The sequence below is a fragment of the Ipomoea triloba genome, chromosome 6 (assembly GCF_003576645.1).
Source record: "Ipomoea triloba cultivar NCNSP0323 chromosome 6, ASM357664v1".
Taxonomy (NCBI): Eukaryota; Viridiplantae; Streptophyta; class Magnoliopsida; order Solanales; family Convolvulaceae; genus Ipomoea; species Ipomoea triloba.
Window position 1 is genome coordinate 26,692,939 of NC_044921.1, and position 10,475 is coordinate 26,703,413.

General features: G+C 38.7%; 1 protein-coding gene and 1 long non-coding RNA gene across 14 annotated transcripts in view; one reads left to right on the forward strand and one right to left on the reverse strand.

The window, feature by feature from the left end:
• LOC116022185 overlaps positions 1-417 on the forward strand; it is a 5,689-nt gene extending 5,272 nt beyond the window's left edge. For all 10 annotated transcript variants that reach the window (XR_004099147.1, XR_004099151.1, XR_004099148.1 and 7 more), the window contains one exon: positions 357-417. This is a non-coding gene — a long non-coding RNA (uncharacterized LOC116022185). The remainder of the gene's footprint in view (positions 1-356) is intronic.
• The window catches only part of LOC116022182 (protein MODIFIER OF SNC1 1), a 12,686-nt gene continuing 2,579 nt past the window's right edge, over positions 369-10,475 (reverse strand). For 3 of the 4 annotated variants that reach the window (XM_031262780.1, XM_031262781.1, XM_031262782.1), the window contains 9 exons: positions 10,025-10,101; positions 6,593-6,673; positions 6,468-6,512; positions 5,928-6,303; positions 4,989-5,091; positions 4,788-4,868; positions 3,414-4,677; positions 3,072-3,339; positions 369-2,983 (listed from right to left, as the gene is read on the reverse strand). In XM_031262780.1, the coding sequence (XP_031118640.1) occupies positions 575-2,983; positions 3,072-3,339; positions 3,414-4,677; positions 4,788-4,868; positions 4,989-5,091; positions 5,928-6,303; positions 6,468-6,512; positions 6,593-6,673; positions 10,025-10,056 (4,659 nt within the window). In that variant the 5' untranslated portion in view covers positions 10,057-10,101 and the 3' untranslated portion in view covers positions 369-574. The remainder of the gene's footprint in view (positions 2,984-3,071; positions 3,340-3,413; positions 4,678-4,787; positions 4,869-4,988; positions 5,092-5,927; positions 6,304-6,467; positions 6,513-6,592; positions 6,674-10,024; positions 10,102-10,475) is intronic. The other variant, XM_031262783.1, reaches the window with a different exon arrangement.

The window sequence follows — 10,475 nt, forward strand, 5'->3', positions numbered from 1 at the left end:
TCCATTATGATTGATGGTAATGTGGTTAATAGATTTATTTCTGTGACGGAAATCCCTAGACACTCGGTGCTTCTTGATTGAGCCACAGTATCTGCTGCATTTGCTTATCCATTATGATTGATGGTAATGTGGTTAATAGATTTATTTCTGTGACGGAAATCCCTAGACACTCGGTGCTTCTTGATGAGCCACAGTATCTGCTGCATTTGCTTATAAGCAAATGCAGCAGATACTGTGGCTCATCAAGAAGCACCGAGTGTCTAGGGATTTCCGTCACAGAAATAAATCTATTAACCACATTACCATCAATCATAATGGACACCTTGCATTTTCTAGAAAAAAAAAAAAAAAAAAAGGGTCCGAAAACATCTCTAGAAAATGGATCTCATTAGAGTATTTCACTTTTTGTCCAGGATTGAAAAACACTCACATTTTAGTCCAACTATGCAAAAATATTCCTACGAAGGTAAAATGACTCCCCTAAGCAAATGCAGCAGATACTGTGGCTCAATCAAGAAGCACCGAGTGTCTAGGGATTTCCGTCACAGAAATAAATCTATTAACCACATTACCATCAATCATAACTGGAGTTTCCCCTAAGATGCCCTCCTTTCCGCTCATGAAAATTTCCACCTCCCCGTCTCGACTGTCCCCTCTCTCGGTATCTTGGAACATTTTGAGAGCTATATGCTGGCCCACCAAAGTTGCTGGACTTATTGTTGTGTTGTCCTACTGGCTGGTATTCATAATGCAGCATATTACTTCGTCGCCTTTCCCGGTTAACATGGACATTATGCTGCTGATTATCATACCCAGAAGACCAATCTCCACCTGATTCTTGGCCCCTACCTATACGGTTGTTTTGCCCACCCCTTCTGAATCCTGAGGTAAAGCGCTGCTCATTCTGAGTTTCTGCACTCACAGGAACAGATTCATCCAAGCCAACAGGAGGTTGGTTTGGGGAGATAGGTCTCCCACCTAATGAATGTTGTTTTCCATCTCTTTTGGGACCCTGATTCAAATCTAGCACTGTTTTATTTTCAGATGCAGAAAGATCAAGCTCAGCCTCACCTACTTCACCTTTCTCACATTGTTGTCGAACATGCACCTGACTGTTAACTGGATGCACATGAGACTTGGGTTTCCAATGAGATAAAGCCCGACTTCCAGTGACACGATTTTCTTTAGCAGATACCATTCTGTCAATCTCCTTAATGTCAGGCACCACTGACTGATTGTAAACTTTTCCAGTCTCAACGATTTTACTATTTTTGTGATCTGGCCCAGCATTGACTGTGCTTTTGTAGTCCCTAGTAGAATTCCATTTTGCTTTGCCTGTTGTTGCACCTTCATCTTTGGCTCCCAAACACATGGGTTGAGCTGCTGAATCAATAGGCATCCCCCAACCATCCAAATTATTCAAGTCACTAGTACACATGGATACAGACTTGGTTGAATCTGACTCTGGTTCTTTAGACTGATTTCGGCCAGATTTCTCATCGCTTGTGCCATGGACTGATGGCACTGATGATACATGGTGCACATCCTTCACATGCTGTGGTTCTGTTGAATTGCGTTGGCGCCATGCTCTTCCATGTCTACTATTATTGGTCTTACCTTCCCCTTCCCTGGAATCTATGACAGATCCCACATTCTCAGCAGTCGAAGCCACAGGTTGAAGAGATCTGGTGCTTTCAAATCGCGATTCTGCCTTTCCGCTTGTAGCATCTACTGATGCATGAATGTTGGAAGTGAGGGCTGGGAGTTGACCACTTCCCTGCTGAGCCAACTCTTTGGCAACTGGCTTTGGAACATACCTCTCCATTTCAGCCCTCTTGCTTTTAGAATTACTCTGCACCACATTGTCACCCGTCACAGGAGTTGCAGAATCAGGTACCAGTTTCTGACTACCTAAAACATCAGTATCATGTTTAGTCTGTGATCGAACAGGAGCCCACACAACGGCATCACTTACATGCGATTTATCCACAAATCTATTACCGTGTTGATTTCTTGATATCCTGCGAGAGTGCTGAGGTTTCCACTGATTACTTACTCTGCCATGGCCTTCTTTGCTAGAAAAAGGAGAGTGGTGCTCTGAAGATTGCAGCCCATTGTCACTATTCATTGCTGCCTGAACAGAACTGACATCTAAAACTTGCAGAGAAGTCTTGGAGACTTCATTTTCTGTGTTTTTTGCAGTAGCATTGTTAGAATGCATTGTAGGAAGTGAAGCAGGGGTAGATTGCATATCGTCAATCTTCTGCTTATTCTTGCTACCCCTACTTCCTTTCCTTCTCTGCTGTAAACAGGCCTCGACCATAGTACTAGAGTTATTGGGTGTGTTTGATTCACCACCTGGACCAACTCTGTGAATAGCAACCTCAGTTGATACATCATCATTCACAGGGTAATCAACATGATTCTTTGGAGCCTCATTAACAACAACTGGAGCTGATGATTCATTCAAATTCTTATGGGCTGCAACACTCTGTCTTTGCTTGTAGCCAGTACGTTTATGTCTGTCATTAGATTGGTGGGTTAGCCTGCCATCAGTGGCAGTGCTGTTGAGATCTTGCTGAAGTGTCAAAGTCGGTTCATGTGCAATGGTAGGTTCTAAGTCAGCTGTTTTAGCAGTCTTCCTTTGTAACTCAATACTACTACCTTCACCACCCTGGCTAGGAGTGCTCCCATTTACTTCAGCAACACCATCAAGCTTTGTGCCCAAAGGTGCACTTCGTGCTTCAGAGTAGGAACCAGTGGCAACTGATTCAGTAAGTGGACTCTGTCCTTGCTCTTCCTTTATGGAACTGGTGATTGGAGCTTTTTCAGCCTTCTGGGCTGAAGAATCACCTCCTTGCATACGCCGATTCAATTCCTCCAATTTAGCAAGAGCCTTGGCCTTCTGCTCCCTAGTTCGTTCCTCCTCTTCTTTCTGTAGCTGTAAGGCACGTTGCTTTGCCAACTCTTTCATTTTAGCACGCTAGTTGACCACAAGAAAAATTAAATAATAAATTTGCACGCTAAAAAATGGAAAAAGCTAAATGCCTACAGTGAATGTAATATAATACCTGTGTCTGGCCACCAACTGAATCAAATAATTCAGGCACAGATTCTTTCTCGTCCTTCCCAGGTACACTAGTCACAATATTTTCAATAGCCTCAACTTGAGGATTAGACCCATGAGTCTGAACATTAGAAGCAGATATAATACTAGGATATGAAAAAGAAGGGGGGCATTCGGCAGAAAGAGGCTGCTTCCGCCAACCATCGTCACGGCAACTGAACTTGGCTTTAGCAAGATGATCACTTCTACCTTGCAAACCATGATAGCTTCTCCTGCAAAAGTTGAAGACTCATTAAGGGAATGAATAAACAAGCTATACAGAAACAAACAAAGATAGACCAACTACCTCGACACGTCAGTGGTTGAAACATGTGGCTGTGAAACAGGGTTTCCAGAGCTATGTGTCCTTTCAAAACACATGGTCGAGCTTCCAGTTTCATCCACAGAATTTTTAACATTAACATTAATAACTGGCCTACTTTTCTCCTCTCCAATTGGTTGATCAAAATGCCCATCATGGGCTCGAACTTTTGCATTCAAACCTTCAATCTTTTTCATCAAAGTTGATTCCTTCCCAGCAACGGGCAAAACTGAACTTCTTTGCATAGCTGGCAATGCTTGAGCCATTCCAGGAGAGGATTCTGTAGTTGCAAACCTTTGAATCCAACTATCAGGAGCAGTCCTTACATTGTCCATACTTTCAACTGATTTAAATTTGACATTGTCAGAAGAATTGCCTCTTTGATTATCAACACTGTGTGAAGTAGAATTCTCATTCATTACTGATCTCTTTGGAAGCATCTCTTCTTCACTACTGTGGACTTCCCATTCATTCTTTTGTGATGATATCCCAGACCGACAGATCCTATCTCCATGTGGAGTATTAGCTGGTACAGTTTGTCTCGAATTCTCTCCATCCTCTACTCTACCACAGTCATCATGCTGCTTTAGAAGAACTTTATATGGTCGTCGAGCATCATCAGGATGAGCAGGTTCCACTTGTTCTGGCAATGTTTTGTTATTGATACCTCGGCTAGCAGCTCTGGCATGAGAATTGCTTGGATCGGGAGCATTTGTTGCTGGATATCTATTATAAACAGGGGGGCCAGGAGGCATGCTCATAAGTGGAATATCCCGCTCACTGGAATTGCAGTACCCCATAGGCGGACCATAATAGCCATCAAAAGCCACTGGACCAGGGTAGAACCCAGGTCGAAAAGGCATACCTGGGCGAACATAAGTATCTGGTATTTGGGGCCTATACAAATCACTATTTCTCGGGTGGTGTCCCCTAGGACCATGCCCTGGAGGAGGTACTGGCTGTGAATTTGCTAAATGGGGGATCTGAGGCCTATAGTATGGGAATGGTTCAATTGGAAACCCACCAGGACCAACAGGAGGTCCATAGGCAGGTCCCCCAGGAGGTCCTCTATTATACCAATTTGGAGGATGCATAGGAGGACCACGCCATGCATCAAAATGCTGAGTGGGGACATCAGCATTAACATACTGGTGGGGCTCCCCTTGCCACATGTCCATTCCAGCCTGAATACTATCATGGGGACCATCTCTTCTCCACATGCCAACTGCTCCATTTTTGACATCTTGCTCTATCACAAGGATGAGACATTTTCAAACACTTTGTATATTTTTAATTACAATAGAAAACAGGGCAAAAGACAATAATTTGTAAACGATGTAAATAATATACAGTACAGACCAGGGTTTGTTCCATCAGTATTGCCTTTGTCCTGTGAGAGTTTACCAGAAGCTGAGCTAGGCCGACTGTGAGAGCTATGACCTATAAAACAAATGACCACATTTAAACACAGCAATGTCTTAAACAATTAAAGCAAGACATAACCAGCAATAGAAAAATTTAAGAATAAATAAATAAAAGAAAGACATCAACACCACTTACCTCGTTGCTCACTAGTCTTCACAGAATTATCTTTCTCAGAACCAAGAGTAGGAAAATCCCCAGAACTTAGAGAAAATCCCTCGTTTTTAGAGTTTAAAATCCCCTGAAAATTTACAAGCATAATTCAGACTAAACAATACTTTACGCTCAGAAGCAACTAATACAAACAAGAACCTTAACAGAATAGAAAAGTTAAGTGAAACATCTTAGGCAAGAAAGAAAAAGACCTGTTTTATATATCACTAGATAGAAATTGTGCCATGTGCACAAAAAATTGATAGTAGTCCTTGATCTAAAAATCTAAAGTGCAGTGATTAATTATGTTTAAAGGGATAGCAAAAAGAGCAATAAAGCAAAGATCATTAACTGCAGTTCAATCAGCAGTTATTTGTTATCAGACTCACAAATTGATGAAAAGAAAAGACTAACAAGATTCAATAATGGAGTTACACAATACTCCTCTTGCTCCCCCCTAATATTACTGTGCTAGAAAAATAACTAATGGAAATTGTAGAGAGAATAATATTACAAGCATGGTTGAAAAAATCGCTAGGCGCTCGTGTATTTTATTACAGAGTATTATTTATACATTTTTTTAAAACTTATTTTATTTTTTAAGACTTCATAATTATAAACTATTTAATACTAAAATATTAAATATTAACCTAAAAAACATTTAGGGTTTAAAAGATTTAGAGTTACTTTGCTCAAAACAATGTCATTTTGAGTAAAATAAACCATTTAAAACCCACCCAAAAAAAAAACAAAAACAAAACAAACAAACAAAAAAGGGAACAATAGCTAATCAGCCAACTAGGCGGCCAAGGCAGTTGACACCCCTAGTCGGCCGCCTAGACCACCGATTATGGTGATAATTACAAACAGAAGAGAAAGAAAATCCATTCAAAATTGACATATATTAGCAACAAAAACGCATACCAATCGCTCTGCAGTAGTACCAGCTCCCCATGCTGTTGGATGATTTGTACCAGTTTCAGCAAAACGTGAAAGTTGTGAGCTGCCAGGCCTTGTCTCTGCACTTCGTGGGCGCAAGGATGTTGATGATGTTTGACTAGAAGACAATGCGCCAGAAGCTGATGATGGCCTAGAATTGGAACCCCATGCACTCACACTGGGTTCATGTGTTCTATCACTACCAGCAGTAGACGGTCGACTACCGTTCCCACCAGAAGAAGGGCAGGCACTGAGATGACTCGGAGAGCTAGTGCCACCATCAGCATTTGGGGACAATGTAGAAGAAGCCCATGCATTTGGGGTAGTTGAAGATGTTTTGCTTCCCCAGCTGAGAGTTCCCCTGTATCACAGAGTCCCAATGAAGACAACAATTGAACAACATCAACCCTTTTTGAGAGGCCCAGCACTACTAGTGCCATCCTCATATAGAGAGACCAACACAAACTAGGAAAAAAAATTGCATGTATAGAAAACTGAAGTACAGTCATCGTACAGAGCACTTACTTGGGAACAATTTCAACATCTGGATCCAATCCGTGGTTCTCTAATCTATAGAAATATTAGCACATAGAATATCAGAAAGCAACATAAAATTATAGCAGAATACTATCTAGACAGTAACCATATACCTCTGACTTGGTAAATTCAAGGGTTTTGGAACAGCAACTTTGCCAAGGACAGTCATGCCACCTCTCCTCGCAGAGGCCCACCTTAAATGATATAATGGCAAACTACCATTAGGAAATTATAAATGATTATACATCATGGGCATGTCAAATATATGCTAACCTGAGGCGCGCCTGACACTTAAATTTTTGTTTTGTTAATTCTAATTGTTTTTTTTTTTTTTCATCTTCTACTATTTTCTCTTTCCTAATCACACTTACAAAAACTCCTAAAAAACCGCGAAATATCTTAATTGATAAGGATGCTCTAACCCTCCTATATAAAGGGGATTTTCATTCTAATAAAAGGACAAGCAAGCAAAAAGTTAAGATAAAATCAGAGGTGGAAAACTCTCAAAACATTCCTAGTATCTTGTTCCCTAATTAAAGTCAGGTTTTGCCTTTCCGCCCTTGTTCCTTTAATTCATCTCTCAACATAGGCAACCTGCAAACAACCTCCGATAACCCTAATCACCAACTCACCTTGTGATGTGCGCATTCGCCCGAGTACATAACACATACTAGATCTCATTAGTTCATTCATCCTAAATAATTATAAAGAAAATCATTAAGGCCGAAGAGCACCCATGAGCCTAACAAACAATGATCTTAATACTTCTAGTAGGAGAAAGAAATATTTCCTTAAAATATTCAGTTTGCTTTAGTATCAAAGAGATAATTCAAGGTATAGACATAAGTAGATACAATTATACAAATACAATACGTAACTCTATAAACTCAAATCATAAGATGCTTTTAGGCAGTGGTTTTAAAACAAACCTACAAGTAACAAGGTGAAGGTCCTTGTTAGAGTAAAAAAGCAGGAAATGGGAAAAGAAAGGAAATGCTTTTATGAGATGTGAAAGAACAGGGTTGTCACTAAGCTACACTAGTTCTTACCCAGCTGCAAATCCTGCAATAGCTAATATTTTCTAACCAATATGTCATGCTTTCACTCTACGGGAGGCTCCTTATTTATAAGGGGTGTTTGGAAAATGTATTATCAACCAAAGTCTAGCTTGGTTGACCAACTTTAGCGTGTTTGACTAGTCAACCAGCTAATATGAATGTTTGGTAAACAACTTTTTGGCTATTGATGCCAATAAGCTGAAAATGAAAAAGCTACTTTGAGTAATTTATTAATATCAACTAATTACATTTTCGTTTTAAAAGTCTAATTTAGCCCTAAATAGTTGTTGGCTATTGTGGTTTTTATATTTATTCAATTTTTATTCAAATTTACATTTTTAATATCATCAGAACCGCCTAGAGCCCGACAACTAAATTATATATATATATATATATATATATATATATATATATATATATATAATTGTGTTAACCGATACGTTGAATTATTATTAACTATGAAGTATTTCTTTATAAATATAACAATATTAATAATAAAACAAAAAATAATAGTTAAAAAATAATTAATAATAACACAACGATAACAATAAATTATAATTAAGAGTTAAGTAAATAACACAATATACTTATGCCCTTATATGTTATGTTACATGTAATCAGCTAAGAATAAACAACTAATTTACCAAACACTTTTCTATAACCATCTAGTGCTATCAGCTGGTCAAACCAATTAACACAATAAGATATCAGCTAACAGCCAATAGCCAATTGTCCAACACCCCCATAAACTAATACAATGAATAAACAAGTAAATAGCATAATTGTGTGATTTGTCTTCCCCTAATTTTCTGCTCCAATCCCATGAATTATGCACCATTTGTGACATGCAAATCTTATGCTTGATTGATTGGTTACTTTCCATTTTCATCTTGAATTAGTGCCTTATCAGTCTTGCTCAAACGTTTATCATTTTCTCATTTTGTTCTCCATCAAAAAGTAATGTCATTGGTGATAAAATTAGAGCTCATGATGAATGAAAGTAAAGTAAATTAATATTTAGGCATTGTGTTAGTAATTTTGACCAGCGAATTGTATCAGCAATTTGTAAAAACATGTTTGGTAAAATTAGTTGTTTAGATTAGCAATTAACATGTAAAATGACCTATAAGGGTATACATATATCATTAAAATTAATAATAATAATAATAATAATAATAATAATAAAGGTTTGAAAAGGCGGAGGCATGCCTTGAGGAGTTGTGTAATTTGAGGCGAGGTGTAAGCCTCAACTTTTATACATAAGTTAATTTTATTATATTCCAAAAAATAAATATTTATACAATTTTTTTAAAGAAAAATAATGCTCTGTGCCTAACTAAGTTGTAAAAAAAATAAATATTTATACAATTTGAGGCGAGAGCACTGAGGCGTACGCCTCTTTCGCAGGAATAGATGCGTACGCCTCAGACACGCATCAGGGCGTGTTTGAGGCGGAATGGCAATCCCAAACAATTTTTCAAGCCCAATTTTTCTTTTATAGCCCAATAAAAAAGACCCAACCCTATTACCCATTTACCCTAATGAATAAAGAAGAAAGAACAAGACTGCGACTCTGCGAGAGAAGAAAGAAGCGAACTCCATGTCTCCTCGGCTCCACTTTCTGGCGTCTTCACTCTGCACCGGCGACCTCCAAGCTTAGCTGCTTAGGCAATGTCTTGTTTTCTCCTAAATAATTTTTTTTCTTGCGTATGTTGTTTGCTTTGTGTACAGAGGCTATATATATGTATATGTATATATATATATATATATATATATATATATAAATAATATTCTGCCACTTGGAAGGCAATGCGCTCGACAACTTAGTGAGGCAGTGAGTGTGTGTGGGCAGTGTGGCCTACGCCTCGTACTGAGGCGCGCCTCAATTTCGCCTTTTTAAACCTTGATAATAATAATAAGGGGAGCCATTTGTTTTCCCACTTTTCCCACGGATTGGAGCCTTGAGGCTCCTATATAAGCTCAAGACTCCTTAAATTTGCTTGCCCATCCATTGATGGGCAAGCATTATTGAGGGGCAGCAGCGTTTCAGTTTTCAGCGGTTTGGAGCAAACCATTGAATAACCAAAAATCTTCTTGGCAATTTGACCTTGGTCAGGTCAAAATGCCAAAGTGGTGGACTGCCATTTACCAAACAAGCCCTTAGCCTATATGACCATTTATTGGAATAGCTCCAAGGAAATTCTAAAATCTCATTCCAGACTTAGAATATATGACCGTCTCACCTTCATGATTTTCCATATTTCAGATTTGTGTCTCATTTTCCATTTTTCCACAGCTAGAAAATCAATTACATCCCTTTGTCAACATAAATTTTGAGGTATTAAAGCCTAGAATTACATTGGCATGAATCCACATCATGTTACAGCAGGAAAGGTTCAGAAAACAGTAAAATGAACAGGAAGAGTTCTCATTTGCATTTGAAAAGAAAAATGAATGACAGAGATTCAGAATAAGAATTATTATTACCTTCGCTCCCCAGTTAACATACTTGAAGTCATTGTTAATATATAGATCTAATGTCATCCAAACTACAACCTTAAATCCTGCAAATTTGAAACAGGATTAAAATACAATCGCATGAAAGAGACTATAAAAGCAGCAACTCATTTAGAGAAAAATAAAGAAATTCTGCCAAAGAAATTGCAAGCAAACATTTTTCAAATACACATGAGAACAATCCTCAACAAACTAGTACGGTCTCTCAATAATGATCCTATGTGAAGTAAATGGAAAATATTCTCTCCAATGGCAAAGAAAAATATGTGGAAAGATCTAGTCCCGCTACCAAGTATCTGAAATATGGAGATTAGAACAAGATAATGTTTGATCTCACTTGAGCTCATTTTGAACACAGCTTATGCCAAGCCTAACCCGGTCAACTAGCTCACCCCCCCCCCCCCCCCCCCCCCTTAAAAAA